This window comes from Apostichopus japonicus, chromosome 7, assembly GCF_037975245.1.
Source record: "Apostichopus japonicus isolate 1M-3 chromosome 7, ASM3797524v1, whole genome shotgun sequence".
In the NCBI taxonomy this organism is placed as follows: Eukaryota; Metazoa; Echinodermata; class Holothuroidea; order Aspidochirotida; family Stichopodidae; genus Apostichopus; species Apostichopus japonicus.
In genome coordinates, this window is record NC_092567.1 from 7,528,232 (window position 1) to 7,546,505 (window position 18,274).

The 18,274-nt window shown below is 35.3% G+C and overlaps 1 protein-coding gene across 1 annotated transcript in view; it reads left to right on the top strand.

The window, feature by feature from the left end:
• Positions 1-14,181, top strand: part of LOC139970061 (uncharacterized) — a 126,865-nt gene extending 112,684 nt beyond the window's left edge. Inside the window, exons 8-10 of the mRNA XM_071975693.1 lie at positions 10,325-10,360; positions 12,924-13,021; positions 13,482-14,181. Of these exons, the coding sequence (XP_071831794.1) occupies positions 10,325-10,360; positions 12,924-12,986 (99 nt within the window). The 3' untranslated portion in view covers positions 12,987-13,021; positions 13,482-14,181. The remainder of the gene's footprint in view (positions 1-10,324; positions 10,361-12,923; positions 13,022-13,481) is intronic.
• Positions 14,182-18,274: the final 4,093 nt, after the last annotated feature.

The window sequence follows — 18,274 nt, forward strand, 5'->3', positions numbered from 1 at the left end:
GGTGTCCAGTTCACAGGGATAATTTGGAAGCTATTAATAGGAACAGATGTCTGTGTAATTTGACTCTAAAAACATATTTTAAAGTTGATTCATATGCTTTCGTAGTATTTAACTCAAATAAAGTTGTGAATTAAGTCATTGGGTAGACGTTTTAATAAATTTAAATAAAGCTGCATGCTACGTAATAGGTTATAACGTTGACCAATCCATATAATATTTACATATAACTGGATACCACTGCAACTAATTAAGAGATCTAAATATGTTGTTTCAATCACATTACTGCTACTTATTAGTGAGTTATTTATCGTTTAATCAGATTCAGACAATACTGTGTCCCACAAATTATTAGCCATGTTTTAGTTGTAAGTTTCCAAACCTTTAATATCTCTGCCTACTCTCGTCTTTCCTGGGCCCTATTTCATAAAAGTTAAGAACATTCTTATATTGGAGTTAAGAAGAATAATCGTTCTTAAGTCTGTAATTGTTCTTAACTTTAAGAACATTCTTATCTTCTATTTCATAAACAACTTTAATATCTCTGCCTACTCTCATCTTTCCTGGGCCCTATTTCATAAAAGTTCAGAACATTCTTATCTTGGAGTTAAGAAGAATAATCGTTCTTAAGTCTGTAATTGTTCTTAACTTTAAGAACATTTTTATCTTCTATTTCATAAACAACTTTAATATCTCTGCCTACTCTCATCTTTCCTGGGCCCTATTTCATAAAAGTTCAGAACATTCTTATCTTGGAGTTAAGAAGAATAATCGTTCTTAAGTCTGTAATTGTTCTTAACTTTAAGAACATTTTTATCTTCTATTTCATAAAACAACTTAAGAAGAATTCGTTCTTATCTTTGTCCTGAAATCGTTCTTAACTTTAAGAATGATCAGCATCACATTTAAGTATGTTCTTAAGTGTCACATTTCAATTAGGCGGGACATTTTCAATCAAAACACATCATTGCTAATGTAGGTGTTTAAAATGGATGCCAATGATGGCTATGTATATGGCTTTTTGGGCTGCTTGAAAGAGAACACCAACGAGCTCTATGGAGAGAAAAGGTATTCAGGGACAGAACCAACCCACTGCATCAATAGACAGACCAGACCGGCAGATGCATTCGAAGTGCCGGTTCAGTAGACTTGCGTGCATCAACATCATTGATATACTTCAAGATGATATTTCTTTAAGCATATGCCCTACTTAATATAGGATAGGCTGTATAATAAGCATAGACTTAGGAGGCCGGGCGGGGGCTGGGGGGGGGGGAGGGCTTCAGCCCCGACCAAATATATTTGTGAAAATTCGGGCAATATGCTGAGAATTTTTCGGGCACCTACTGAAAGAAAAATAATTTTCAATGTGTTTTTCAATGGTTAAACTGATATTATCATAATCATTATTATTGTAACGACTTCCCCAATAATTATAACCAATATGGAAGGGTAAAACAACAAATGATTGTATGTTATTTGCATGCAATGTAATTACCGATGCATCCCTATATGAAATGCACATTAACATGTTGAACACGCGAAAATTTTGGTTATATTTTTCAGGCAAGTCGTTACAGCCCCCCAAATCAAATTGGGCTCCTACTCCTATGATAATATGGTGGGGTGGTGATGGGATGGCAATCACAGCTACTATAATGGGGGTAACTACAGTATAGAAAGGTTAATTTCTGACTGGGGTGGGAGGGAGTGGGAAGTAGAACTACTTGACGCAAGGTTGGGGGGAGGGGGAAGAACCGTTCTTGACGGAAAGTCGAACTGTTGCCCGACTTTATACCGTCTTCCTGGGGGAGGGGTGTAAGGGGGTATTCCCTCCCCTTTGAAAATTTTGGTTTTTATATGGGGACTATATGCAAAATGATGCTATCATTTGCCCTAATTTGCACAGATTTTTGCCGGTATCTGAGGTCTTCAGATTTTTTTTTTTGGGGGGGGGGCAGACACCCCCACCTTGTACGCCTATGGTCGGTACATTCGTGCTTTTGTTGATAAATTTGTGCCCATTGCCCTCCCTTCACGAACTTTCTCGTAGCTGTTTACGCAACTAATTATAACTTTATAAGTTATTCGCTTAAACTACAAAAAACTACAGGGGCGGGTCAAGAATTATTGGCAGGAGGCGGTTTAAGGGTTATTTGTGATAGCTGTCCTGGGGGAGGGATCTAAGAGGAGGGGTGTTCCCCTCAACTTTGAGAATAATTATGGGTCCTTAGATATAATCTTTGAAGCAAAGTAATTTAACAAATTGTTTCTTGCCAGAAGTCCCCCCCCCCCCCGAGGTGTAATTATCTATGATAAAAATTAAATACAAACCATTTTGGCAAAGAATCAAGAACTTGGTTAAGTGTGACGTACGGGAACTGTTTGCATTGACTTTGTATATATGTAGAACTCATTTGAAGCTAGCGAACATGGTCGACCCACCAAAGTACACAAAACGCAGGATTGAAGCTGGCAAACAGTGTAATTCTATCTTCAAAATCTTACCAAGTTTTGTATGGTGGAGTATAAGAATCGCAAGAAACAATTTGTTAAAGTTGACAAGTGAAACGTAGTAAAAATGGACTATTTTATGTAAATTTTAACTGAAACTTGCAAATTCTTAGGTTATTCACAGGTATACTTTGGTTATTCACAGAAATATATAAAAAATCCTAGTTGGAAAATTTAGAAATTCCGCATGTCAGATTTATTTTGAAGGAAATCTATTATTTTCTACATTTTTATTTGGCAAGAACCTTACAAATTAATATAGGATACTGGAATAGAAATTTTAAAGTGAATTGTGAAATTGTTCAATTATAATGAATATAAACTGGCTTTTACAATAGGATTCACGGCAAAAGATATTAAAGGGCAATTCCTATCGTCCCATATAAGACTCAAATAAACGTAGAATGTGGCAATGTGGAATGCTTGAGTTATTACAGTAGACCATACACAAACTTCTGAAGAGACTCAGATCGCATGGCTGAAGTACATGCGATGAATGGGCATGCAGGCAATATAGGATGATTTGTTTTCAGCATAGAAGTTTGCAGTCTCGAGGGTGATGGGAGAGCTATGCCCTTCAACTAGCAGGATGATAGGGAAGGTGATATTCCTCTCTCTTAACGCTCGGTAAAAAAAATGGCGTTCCATTCGTAAACAAACTTCCGTGTTAATCCAGCCATTCGAGGATTGTCCCTCGCACCATTCCTCTGGAGCACCCTCCCGAGGATTGTAACAGAAGCGGTTGTTCGGGAAGATGAACATAGGCTCCTTTTTTCCGTGTTGCTCAACTGGTAGATGTCCATGCTTCCTGCCAGTGGAAACCCACTTTCGTCACAGTTGAAAATGTGACTACCATCTTTAAGAATTTCCTCCCAGTTTTTCACCGCCTCGGAACTGATACACACCTTATACTTATAGACTCCACTGTTAACATAGCTCTTTCTTTTCCCAGAGTCTCCCCAACTTTCTCCACTATATTCCGGTTTCTCTTCAGAAAGTCCCTAAACCACTGTGCTTCTGAAAAAGATAACAAAATTATAAGTTCCATACATATTTGTTCCTCATATATCTATGTTATTGTTAAACCTGGGGTGGCGCCATGAATTCCCCGACACAGGGCTAAGGTCTCCGACAGGGGGGGGGGGGGGCTAAGATCTCCGACAAGAAATCTGGGTGCACAAAATATAATATATATAAAAAAGTAAAAGAATTAGCCTAGCCTAACTTACATATGCTAACTAGGCTTCACTCGAGCAGTTTTAGTGCAACTTTCTGCTCTAGAAAAACACTTTTTTGATGGTATTTAATAAGAACAAAACTACTCGTGAACAGTTTTATTTGGGTTTTTCATTATTTTGGATAAAAAACTGCAAAGAAGGAAAGCTTTAGTCATTACTTACCATTTTCTTTTTTTTCCTTTTGTGAGCAAGAATAGGCGTTTACGAGAAAAAGTTTCAGACAAAGTTGGCGCTGCAGGTCAAAGGTCACATTCAGCCTCTTTCAAAGTTATAAAAGATACAAACTTTTAATAAATTCTTAAATAATCGTTCGTAACTTAAGAAGATTAATCGTTCGTAAGATAGGAACTATTTATTGTTCAAACTTTTTAAAGTGACTTACGAAGAATTATTTAAGAAGATTCGTAAGTAATCTTTATGAAATAGGGCCTTGGTGTGACATTGGTGAAATAAATTAATATAGTGTTTTCAAGGTCCTTATCTTTCATTTTACGGCCAAGTTTATTACGAGCAGATTGTAGCAAAACAACACAAAATACAGAACCTAGAAATATTCATTATGGTATTCTTCCTTGTGAATTAAATCTATCTAATACATTAACTATGTTGCTAGAAAGCTTCTGAGGATTTTAAGGATCACTTGCTTAAACTATTATTAACACAGAGTAGTGTATACGTGACTGACATAAGTGTGTGTCCAAGCAGGCTTAGATAATGAAAGGTCGGGTCTGGTTCTTATTTGAAACCAATAAACTCTGGTATATTCTTCTGAATGGTAACGCTTGCCATGTTCATGTGTATGGGAAGATTAGCTATTTTAAGGACTCCGATCTAATAACTTTTTTTTTTTTTGGGGGGGGAGGGGTAGGATTATAATATTTGTGTAAATTGAGAATAAATGAGAAAACAGTAAGAAACTCTGTAGTATATGTATGTGTAGCTCTACTAACCCGCTTCGTTCTTCTGGTGTACGGATACCATGGTAACCACAACATATTCAATCACTTGATAAAATATGAAAATAAGACAAATACTCGTATTATTTCCCGCGTGTTTTGAACATACACAAATATACATACATGAGACGATTTTGAAGCAGTCAGGATCCGGGGTGGGGGGGGGGGGGGGCTTGGAGTGGAGTTGTTCAAACTACGGTATAGTCGGTAACCGATAATCTGATTTAAATACTCATAAGTTTTCATTGGCTAATACTTTATTTTATCTTGATAATTATCTTCGAGTGTTAAGGATAGTTTATTGCCACACCCGGACCTTCCAGCCTCATTTATTACTTATTGTTAGTATATAGGATTGGGTGGAGAGTTGAGGGCGCCAAATAATATTGAAACAACTCACGTAAACTTTCGTGTCGCGTTTATTCCAAACGTAGAAACAAATTTATAAAAATATGAAAGTGAACAGAAATACATATCTTTAAAATACATTTTTGAGATAAAAGTCTGTAAGTAAATCACGAGCATCGGTATGGTAATTAATAACTAAGCATATCGTTTCAACATTTAGTAGAACACTAGTAGCGTGTATGACTCTGAAACAACATAATTGACAAAACCGACGCTGCTTAACGTTTCCAACATACCACTATAAATCCTCGTGAAACATTGGTATTATTCTTCTGAACCAAAACTTAGCTGTAGTAAAAATCAATGACATTAGCAAATATCTTACTCAAATAATGTCTTCACCTGGACGAATGCACTGAACATATCCCGCTTTTGTGTCACCATCTCGATGTACATTAAATATGAGACCGTATAATGTTGTTAATCATGTTGCATCGTTCTTGTTTATGTTCATTTAATTTCAGGGCAAATGTTCATCATATCACATACAGTTGTAGTAAAAACAGTCCGTTTAGCCGACCCTGTAGCTTACTGTGGCTTCCCTTGCATATTTGTCTTTGTAGCAGGCTCCCTGGTTCTCACTGGTTATGTTCATTTTCTTCGTTTTCTCTGATGTTAGGAGAATTTGGTCTTCCATTAAATAAAGCTGTTAATACATAATAGGTTGTAAATTGACTAAACCGTGAAATATTTGCAGAATTATTGGATACCCTGCAACTAACAAAGATATCTAGATATGTTGTCACAATCACGTGACTGCTCATGGTTAGTGAATTATTTGTCGTTTAACCAGATTTAGACAATTTGTGTCCCATCAATTTAATCTTTCCAGGTGGACTGAAGTAACATTATGTTTTCAAGTCCTTCTCATTCGTTTAATGGTCAAGTTTGTTACAGTACCAGCAGATTGTAGCAAAAACAACACAAAGTACAGAAAGTAAACTGTTGCTACTCTTTCTTCTTAGTTCAATTTTACTCAATTATTAACTCAAATTTATCAAGGTAAATGTTCCTGCGACGGTTCCACGTATACACTCATGTGTATAATAAATTAAATACCTGTATTTTCTAGGTCAGAAATGAGGATGAACTCGTAGTGTAACAGATGGTGACCGATGCGAAGCAGCGCGAGTCAATATTTTTGTACTTTGCATGGTAACAAAATCATACCAGAAACTGGTTTTTATCGCCTTTTTTATTGCTTGTGAACATCCGACTCACCGTTTTCCAGAGTACAAATGATATTGGCAATTGATATAAGGAATAGGTGATACGTTTATTGATAAAATGAAAGAAAATTGAAGACTATTTTGTAAATTGTGAAAATATTATATTCGTGGTTTGGAATAAACTGTATAGAAGAAGATCTTAAAAATATATTTTTTGGTGACACCAGATTCGCTCTGTAGAGCACATCATTACTGATGATTCGGTGAAGCTGTGATTAAATCACTTCCCACGCACATAAACACAACAGACCATAATACCAGCCAGTGTGAGGGGGCAATTATACTACTGCTTCGTTCTGTTGTCTAGATACCATGGTAACCAAAGAACTGGACACGTATTTTGCAACGCTGTATATAGAACACAATGTTGAAAAAGATCACGCACATGAATCTATTTTTTTGCGTCGCGGATATATATATATGCTAAGCCTTTGTCGTATATTGCTTTCTGCATTTTGTTAAAGTGCTTTAATATGTGCAGTAGACAAAAAGGATTCTAGTCATTCTGTTTGAATAAACTTTACAGCAACGCAAAGAAGAAATATCTGAAGGGCTTTATTTCATTCTTTGGGGCAAGATATTAAGATTGTGTAAATTTCTGTTGGCTTTAACTAAAATACCTTAAGTGCAAGATACAATGGGTGTTCCATACGAATAGTGCATGTCTTCTCAATACAATAGGTATTGTCCAATCAAAACGCTTAAAGGAATAATTAGTTAACGGAAGAGCTGTTAATGTTGCAGATTATAATGATGGGGATTTTTAATCTATTTTTTTTTTATACACTGTTATTGATGAAAGAATTATCCCTCGCAATCGAAATGGTATAAGCAATGCTATAACTAAAATATCACCTTTGACGATGTCATAAGAGGGATTTGTCTGAAATACAGACTAAGCTGATTTACAGATACGACTGCCTGGTATAAACTACAACACATAGTCATATATATAGTATATTGCTATATGTATACTGTTGCTGTCGATACGGGGGCTAAGACATGTTCGTATACTTGGATGAAAGTGCTACAGTATGCATAGCTATAGAGACTTAACTAGTTTTGTTGAAATTCTAACTTTCAGATATTGACATAAAGATTCAGTTGTTTTTTTGTATTACATTGTTGTAAACTGTGACAGATCAGTGAGTTATGGGACATTAGTATGTAATACAGGTCACGGTAGGTCAGAGCGTTAATCTAGGATATGATCTTCATTTTCCCGACACTCTTACATGTTGTCAAGTGTGTACCTCCTGTCACGCTCACATTAAGTGTTAGAAAGTCCCCATGACGATATTACAAAGTCTTCATCAAGTTGTATTTTGTTGGTGCTAGAAATAAACTGTCCCTACTCCTCTCTTTCAACGCCCTTTCATCTGATTTGGAAACATATTCATGTGTTCCTGAAGCATCCATATCTGTTGTTGTATTATGTTATTAATTTAACATGAAACGAAACCTTATAAAACTGTAAATGTTAGATAGACTTGTGCGCAAACGTGGTAATTAATGTAATCACACGTAGCACTTAATTATATTATTCTGATTCAGTAAACTTGAACCCAATTAAAGACGATCGGTCATAAAAATCCATGTATTGCCTAATTATCGTTATAGCATACTTTCTCTGGTTTAATGTGTAATATATAAATGAACATATTAAAGATGGAAAAGCATCTTCATAACAGATTCTAATGGCGGGGGGGGGGGGGGGGCTAGGTCCAGAACTGAAGTAACGATAATTATATATTGTGTTAATGTTCATTTGTCCAACGACGAGGACTTATTTGTCCAGGATGTATTTATCGTCAAATACAACATATACGTCAGGAACCCTTGTTACTAGGCATGGTACAAATATTATGAGGTATGGTAAAAATAAATGAAACTAAATGAAGTCTCCCTTCCACCCCCGTACCCCAGCACTTTCGTCTTATTTCCTTATTATTGTTGTTGTCCTTCTTTCTCTGCATGTAAACTCCTTTATGCTCTCCTTATATTATAAGTAATTGCAATGTGAATCAATACAAATTCTCAACTTTAAAGTAGAGAATATTCAGACAGATAAAAACATATAAAACAAAATGAATCTATTGTGCTTCAATTATCTCTCTTCTTCGGTTCTAGTAGTTTGAGTTGTAATGGGATTTGAGGGATCCCTATTGATTATATTTCATGATTTATTTCGATTAATGTATATATATACGTGACTGATGTGAATGTGTGGGTCCAAGCAGGCTTATATATAAAAGGACGTATGTGGGTTTAACTTTAAAATAAGAAACAAATGGATTTTTTTAGGTAGGTTAAATCACCTCGATGTACTTTAACATACTAGAAAAATTAAAGGAGAGGTGATTACCTAAAAGTTTAACTAAAATATTCAATTTAAGGTTTTTATTTCATTTTTAAGAAACGCAGGGATGTGCCCACGCTGGGCGGCCCCGAACAGCATTACAAATTACCGCCCAGCACTGTCTTAAAAATCGTGAATCCCGCCCAGCACTATTTTCATCTAAAATCCCGACATTCCTAACAATATATTCAACATAAATTGGGCTTAGCCTATGCCAAAATCATACAGACTATTAATGTATCAGTTACGCATGCGAGAAACATTACTTACGGCTCCCAATCGGTCCCTTGCAAAATCTCTTTGAAACAAACTAATAACTTTTACCAGGTACGTAATATATTTCACTAAAAAAAATGTATATTGTAATCAAAACTAGTACATGTGTATGTGCTTAAAAGTGCCAGCATTTGGCATCTGAGCACCTTCAAAATTCGAAGGGGGGAGGGGGACAGCCCCTTTCCCCTTAGACCCCTCCCACAGGACGGCGATCAGTATACCCGGCACTCAGGAAATCCTGGGCACATCCCTGGAAACGTCTTTTTTTACCATCTTCTGTACGTACAGTAGTATGAATAGGCAGCAGCATTATCATATGACAAAAAGTCAACGGTGAATCTGAACTAATAGTGGTTTTAAAATATTTGTAGTATTTCTTTCGTATTTTGAATAACGGCTAAATAAAATTTTAAAAATAGTATCTCGAAGGAGCCTGGGTCGGAGTTGGAGGAGGGGTGGGGGTGTTGAAAGTTCCTAGTAATGTGGTTGATTTTGTAAAATTTACCACCCGGCAAATTGACTAATGTTTTATCTTCATGATTATATTCAAGTGCTGACGATAATTTAATGCAACATCCGGGCCTTTTATTCTCACATGGTCCGTATTGTTATTAGTATACTTTTTCCATCAGAATCATTCAATATGTCTATATCATATAGTATAAGAAACACTCTGATGTAGTTGAGTCCATTTACGTCCTGATTCCGAGCCTAGTGCGAGACCACTTTGTTCGGGTATGGTACTCTCGAGTCCGAACAGCGTTCTATAGAGTATATGAGCAAACCAAGTCCGAGTCCATCTAATATATAGAGACACAGCAATGAAGAGCTCACGCGGTTTCTGCCTATACTTGTCTTATAGACACGCAGGGAGTATCGGTTAAATAAACCCACTCTAAATATTCCTTAATTTACAGACCGTCGCTTTTTGGTCTAAATGTTCCTTGCCTAACGTTGAACAAAGAGAGTAAAATATAAGAAAACTGATTATGTGTGCATGTACAAATTACCAATTAAACATAAGGTTGTAGTGTTTAATGACGTCACTCAGTGTTTGATTACGTCACTAAGTGTTTAATGACGGGCTTAAAACTAACTATGTCTTCCCTATAAAGCTGATGTTTATATTCATGTTATTAAGTCCGTGCATCTTACATTGACGAGTCTGTCTCCTTTATTGACTTTAGGGTATTCAATGTAGATGTGCGTTTACCTGCCAGGAATAGTTTACTGTTATATTTGTGAAGATATATCATTCAAATTTATATATTTTTTTCTTCGTCATATTATGTTTTCCTGAAATTCAATTTCAAAATTTCATGAATAAAATATTTCTCTTCCCTTCAGGCCTGTGACAATGATGGCAATCTACCAGGAGAAGAGGTAAGAGAGACATAGATTCATGTTCCTGTTTATTAGTAACGGTAACTTTAATAACAGACAAAGAGGTGTTAATTAATGTGAAACAAAGAAATAAGACAAAAGAGTAGTATACTTCGTTTCTCATCAGGGTGGGAAGGGGAGGGGGTGGGGAGGCCAACTGTAGAAATCTATACTCAAATCTACCATAAATCTCTACTCCGGTATACTTTGATATGATACAATTATTAAACTCATTTCGCTGGGGTCGAGAGGGGTTGGGGATGGCTTAGGAGGGTATCCGTTGGGTAATAGCATCATGAATCACTGTGAAACGAGAGCATACACTGTGTCATAAAAACACTAACTCGGAGCGAACTGTTTTCACATGATATAATGAAACTAGTAAAAATGAACGGTTGATGTTTTAGTGACTGAGTGATGACGTCATACCGTAATCCCTTACAGAGTGGATTAAATGGAGGAGGGTGCAAGAAGTAAGTTCCAGTTCAGGTCCGTTTATATAAAAGACATGAACACAACGGTGTAGGTAGCTCACGACACTACAGTGATTTGGATTGAAGCTGCGTGCATGAGAGTTGACTCTCTCCACATAAACTTTAAAATATACATTTATTGAGCAATATACTTCCTAAATGTGTCAGTTGAAAGCCTCAAGTAAGATTTCGAGATATTTTACACTAGTTGTTATCTCAAGTAATTGATTATTTATTATCACAACCTGTTACAGATATTTTTTTATACGGTCACCGTCGTTTTTAGTCTGTATATTTTGGGCAATATGAAAGCCAATTTCTGAATATTTTACCAAACCATTCTTAAGTTAGTCAAAACGAGCTAGCGGTGAATTACAATTATACTTATTGTTTACATCGGTCTGAGTCCGCCCTCCCCCTTCCACCGTTCATATGTACACTGGTGTTATTGGGACGGTTAATTCGACTGGTTTATAAATCTAAACGATGTATCGATGATTAAATTATAGTTTGGGAAATAAGGTAACGATAGCAAGAAAGACTCTGTTTTTCGTATTTAACGCTTAAACTGTTAATAGTCTTTCGCACTATAATATGCATTTATATTTAACACCTAAACTGTTAATGTATGTATTTTATATCTTCCTGCAAGCAGGAACTCGCAAATAAGCCATCATTGGCTTATCAAAGCCGCAAGCTGACCGAAGTCAGTCTCTTAGATTCATATTTAACGTCCATTATTATTAATTGTCTGTTACTGGACGACATTCATTAATTTTGGAGTGACTCGAACTCGGGACCTTATGATTGAAAGGCACCGCCGTTAATAGCTTTCCACTGAAGATAAAATATGCTGATGATAACACAAGTTCCGTCAAAACAAAACATAAAGCAGAACCCGGTCTAGCATGGTCAAGAGAACCAACCAAACTAAGTATCCCCTTATATGTCAATAATGATCAATTCAGGGAATTTCCTTATTAAAGGTACGTCAGATAGTGACACGGCCTACCCAACATTTTACTTAACTTTTACACAAAATGTTACGATTGGCTTCAAAGTTCTAGAGGAAGAAGGGAGAGGGGTGGGTCCAGCTGGGAATATATAAACCCCGTTTATGGATCAGTTTACCTTCAGAATGGAGTAAACTGGTCATTTTAACACCCTAAGAATGCTGCACCCTTCACCATCTCTTGAACTCTAACCTTTCTATTGCATAATCACATGAGTCAATGTCCAATTTGATTAGGCTCCTACATTTGTGAATACTTAAGAAAAGCTCATAATGAGATTTGAGTGACCTGGATATGGTTCTGTAACGATTACATTAATTTTGAAAGGGATTGTCGAACTTCCATAATGATGATAATGTTAAACGTTGCAATTTAATTGAAAATGGCTACTCAGCTAGACGGGATCAGCTTATAAACAGGACATTTCCCTGCATCGCACTAATGTGTGATAGTACATTGGGATGCATTGATTGAGTCATCGTGATATCAAGCGGAAATCCCCTGAGTAGTTCATTTGATGGTTACCGGCAGGGAAGAGGATGGGGTTTGGAGATAAGTGAACTGTTTCTTGTACAGTAATCCTGTTTTACACAGAAATCTTTTTATAGATTGGGAAAGGGATTATATCCTCGTGCTGTGAGTCAATATGTGTTGACATATGCTATTCATTTTGTTATTTATATACTTATTTGGAATATTTCAAGCAAACAGTAGAACTTTATATAGAATTCAATTTTTACAAATCCTTGGAATCAATACGACCACAGCATAAGTGACCATGGTTTCATGAATTACGCCTTCATGCGTATATCATGTTCAGTAACAAAATATTCGCAAGACGAACTCGTTAGGAATCCCTAAAGTAATAACTGAAATAATAATAATGAACAGGACAACAATTTCCAAGACATTTGAAAAATGCAAAGTTTTATGTTACATGACTCGATTTATCTGAAATAACACTTTTAATATGGATGCATATGATGAATATTGACAACATTTAACTATATACTGCACTGTCTTTGTTTCTGTGTTATTTTATACATATTCATTACTTAAATTTTTCCTCTTGTTTAGGGATTCGATGAGGAGAGTTATCAGGAAAGCCTGGCGAACTTCAACCGGGCAAGGCGCAAGTAACTGCAAGTCAATACAGCTGAATACTCTCTTCTTTGGTATTTAACATTGTATTTGTTAACAGTGATTGTCTGCTATTGTTAATGGTAAAATTTTAATATATTAAAATGAATCTCCACCATTAACCATAATTTGTATTCCTATGTTTGTGATTACCGTTTTTTTTTCTCTGGTCACTAATATCATTTGCTTCAACTTTAATTGGTTTTATCACATATTTCATGAACATAACTGATCCCTGATTATTTGTATAGAAATGAGTGATAAGTTCCTTCCATTAACATAAACATCGTTTGTTTGTTTACTGTGTCGCGGTGTTTTGTTTAGCTGGTGAGTTAAATTAATTGTAGGCTCATGGTATTGTTGGCGCTTTTTTTTCCGGGGAAGGGGGTTGCTTAGGTAACACTTCCCCATTATTCTACTAATAAGTATACTTTTTGACTAATTATTATGATACCGATATAACCTGATATATATCATTTTATCTTTATTTTACAGCTCAATGCAAACTGCATGTTCATCTGGCGATGCCAATTATCAGCAGGACTATGACATCATTCTCAAATTGATGCAGTAATTTTAGCGAGAAAGAATCTAATTTAGATTTTAGGTTCAAACTCTTAATATCTCCCAAATACTAGAAACAGCGCCAGATAGAGCTCCAGTATTATACAGATGCAACTAGTCCATTATGATTGTGACGTCATCAAATGCCTATATTCTCCAGACAATGGAATGGTGCCTTGATAAAGACTGTAACTTTTACATTCATTGTGAATGGATCTTGTCGAGAGGTTAGGTTGTACAATAATGTTAACAATTCCATACAAAATAAAGAAGTGAAATTGGAAAGAGTTCTGTTTAATTTAAATTTGTTTAAAGAATTACTTAAGGGGAATTTCAGTCTTTAATTGTTATAGTCCAAAAAAGGAGTGATATTTAGTGTTTCTCCATGTACGAAGTAATTTCTAACGTTTCAAAAATAATATTACTGTCCATATATGCTTTCTTTTCTAACTCTAAATTCGTTTACTCTCTAAGCCAAAGGCAAACTTGCTAAGAGCCAATTAAACTACTAATGACGTCATCCATCAATCACTACGTCATCAGTATAGGAGACTATATTTTCTTAGATGTCAACTATGATGAGAGAGAAGAAAGAGAGCATATTCCTTTTCTTACTTTTAGTGTGTGTGGAGAGGGGGAGGAGGAGAGTGGGGGAGGGGGAGGGGGGGGGGGGGGTTGAGGGGTTAGACCCACCACAACGGTGACCAAGTAGATGTTATAGTAGTTATTTGCACCACAACCAGAACGCTAATTTGTATAATGGGAATTAAACGGTTATGTACAGTACTTTTTTCTACAATTTAAATTAATATGTAACAAAGTCATCGTTACTTGTGTGAATGAAGAGAAAGGTTTGTTCACCTACTCGTGTGTCCCTGATCAGATATTACTGGACCTGCTCTCGCTCTCCACGCACTCCTCGTGTGCAGGGTATAACATCCTTCATTGGTCCAATTGTATGTAATGTTATGATTCATCCCAATTCCAGACCCATATCTTTACATTCCACCCACTCCCCCCACCTCTACCCCGACAAACACTTGACTACTCAGAAAATTAATTATACGTCTAATTATGTTAATACTTCTAAACTTATTTTTTTTAAGCAGACATGTTTGGAATGTTTTGATTAAGATATGTACATACTGTGCATGATTAAACTGTTTCTTTGTTCTTCCTTTTACTACATTTGATGTAAACTGTGACGTATCGATTACGTATTGTCTAAAATCTAACAAAGAGTAGAGCCACGTTAATTGTGTCAACGTTAAGACTAAGTGACATTCATTGGTTATCTACAATACCATTTGTGTTATTAAAATCGATCTGCAAGAACTTTAGAGGTGATATTAATTAATATCTGTGATATGTTTGTTCTATGTCAGCATTTCTTTATTTCTTTCTGTTCCTATAAATTATCGTTCTTAACATGAAGACAAGATGACGTCATATCATCTGATTTAAAATAACAAATGTGTATTCTGTATATTACGTAACTGAGACTTCAATGACTTCATCTATCAATACTATAATTTTCTTATTCTATTATTATGTTCATTTTCTTATTCTATTTTAATGTTAAGCTTCGCTTTATGATTGTATTTATTAATTGAAAATCTGTTTGTTTTAAAACAGCATTTTAATAATTTAGTTTATTATAAATTTTACGCCATATCCTATTTGTTGTATTAACTGATCCAATCAGCGCACGCAGAACATGAACGCTTACATTAGTTTACCGACAAACAAACATACAAACGTTATTATTTAGTGTTAACGCTAACTCTTCGAAATTAACAGTCAAGTTAAGGGCGCTTTGATCATGCGCAGTTAGTTCAATCTCTCCAGGTATGGTGATATGACGTAAATATAAGATGTATAACATAAATACAGACATTAATGAGATAGACAGGTTCTCATTATAGTGAGCTCTTTTCGTTATGTTTTGAATCAAAACTGACCATGCATAACGTCGATAATCTTAAAAATGAAAGTCAAGAGGAAATTTTACTTTTGACTTATTAAAGAGAATCGTATACTAATCATCCTGGTAAAATTTGTATCCAATTCCTACTTTGCGTTTTGGACATATCGATAACTGAAATTTTAACAGTTTGTACTATAAGTGAACTTGAAGCAAACAGGTGTGATGTCATAGCAGGTGTGATGTCAAGTGTGATGTCACTGACAGCAAAATGTTTTTTTTCTTTTTTTCATGTTTTCACTTGCTTGGTTTGACTTTGGTTTGGAAAAGATCCCGACTTTGTTTTAGGGTATGTGATCAAGGGCGTAGGAACCGGGGGGCTGGGGGCGCCAGCCCCCCAGTGAAAAATGTGGAGGGGGGAAGTATCATTCCGCCCCCCGCTTCGCAAGTCAGAAAACCCCTTTTTCATTTCCAAATGAGAAAAAAAAATCTCATTTGGAGCACCAAATTGCATCTGAGGCCAGGTGAAAATACAAAATTAAGTTTACAAAACGGAGTGGGTGTTGAAGTGTGCTATATTTCACCAAATTGCATCTGAGGCCACCTGGAAATGCAAAACATTCCAAAGGGGAGGGGGTGTCCCCCTCCCCTTAGACCCCTCCCCAGGCCGGCCATCAATCTTCAGCCCCCCCCCCCACTCAAAAGTTCCTTCCTACGCCACTGTATGTGATAATAGCTATACCCATAACTTAGTACATACCAAGTTTGCAAAAAAAAATAGACCCCCCTCTTCCCATTTTTGATTCCTTGTCGAAGGCAAAAGAAACCTATATGCGATGATGATGTTGTGTGTCTGTGTGTGCTTCTCTGACACTTGCCTGGATCCGCGATAACTAAACAACGGAGTGATGGATATTTGTCATACTTGCTAAATGTAGATATATTTTAGTAAGAAGGTGTGCCCTATTTGTAAGCGCTGACTTTATGAATATTAATGAGGTGACCCGAACTTGTGGGCCCCAATATTTTTGGGACCATTTGAGCGCAAAGTTTTATTTGGCCTAATTTTTGGGAAGGGCCAACATTGTAAATTGCAATAACTCCACAACCTTCAAGTACATTAGGTTGTATCCAAACTTGGAATACAGTTGTTGGTTGATAGCTAGTACATGTGGGCATAAATATTATAATACCGTATTGGGTGATGACGTAAAACACTTTGATATTCCATTAATCAAGTAACCATAGTGACCGTTGGACTCTTGTTAATATGTTATTGTCTTTGTTTACTTTCCGTTGTTATTATATTCCTAAAATACAGCCTTGTGTGTTAAGACAATACGATCACGTGAGTTTACACAATATATCAAGATTGAATAAGTTAATAACACTGATAATGTTCTGTACATTAAGTAAACATTAAAGACAATAGAACTCTCTCTGTGTTTCATTTTTCGTGTTTATTATTGCTTTCAAGTTTTTATTTTACTGCATCTTTTAAAGTTTCTATTTGTTTGTGAAACTACAGGAGAATCAAACCCAACGATCATTTTAATATTATGTGATAGGTAAGCTATCTATCATTTTAATATTACATGATATGTAAGCTATCGATCATTTCAATATTATGTGATTGGTAAGCTATCGATTATTTTAATATTATGTGATTTGTAAGCTATCGATCATTTTAATATTATGTGATAGGTAAGCTATCGATCATTTTACTATTATGTGATAGGTAAGCTATCGATCATTGTAATATTATGTGATAGGTAAGCTATCGATCATTTTAATATTACATGGTAGGTAAGCTATCGATCATTTTAATATTATGTGATTGGTAAGCTATCGATTATTTTAATATTATGTGATAGGTAAGCTATCGACGAGCAGGTCACTTTAGGGCACTTTACGCATTTGAGAACAATTGCATTTGAACTTAGAGATACCGTTTCTATACAAGACTCGTAGAGTTGAATAAGTTTTGAAATATTACAATTTGCCTTTATTAATTGCTTCATATACAGTCTTGTTTTATATGGTATATAAGCAGAACTTAAAACAGTTATTGTTTTAGCGTTACATAATTTTGGCGTAGTAAGCTGACAAGTAATTCTTAAATACAAAGATCGGCTCTGTATTGTATATACTCTTCATTTTATTCTTTCATTGTTATTGTAATGCGCCTTATAAATCATTATACTGGTTTCATTGTATTTCAGATCTTTATTATCTTTATTCTCCGATATTTTCCTTCGATTTAGAATAATTCTTAGACTATATCTAATACTTTCTCTAATTATTGTTATATTTAGTGCATTCTACTTCATCCATTTATTAATTATATTTTCTTTCAAGATTTACTTGTTTTCTTTCGTTCCTCCTATTTCTATATTATGAATTAATCTTTGATATTACTAACGCGTACTCCAGTGAATATTAGAAGAATATTGTTAAATGTTATCATAATAACAATGACTAGCTGTCTACCGTTATACCATTGATTGTGAAACTCAAATCAAATTAAACATTGTCTTCGACATTATTTAATAACAATGACATGTTTGTTTTTTTAATCCAGTTCTTTGTTCCATAATTATGATCGGAAATGATGTTTCTTTGAAGACAATAGGAACACGTGACTTTTACTGCTACTTAATGATGCTGATTGATGATTTATGAATATTCATAATCTCTTCATTGTAATTCAGTTTTTGTCATATTTGCTTTAACCCAATCGGATATTATGAAGCTATAAAGTTTACCAATATAACCCAAGCCCTGTCACGCAAAATTTAAT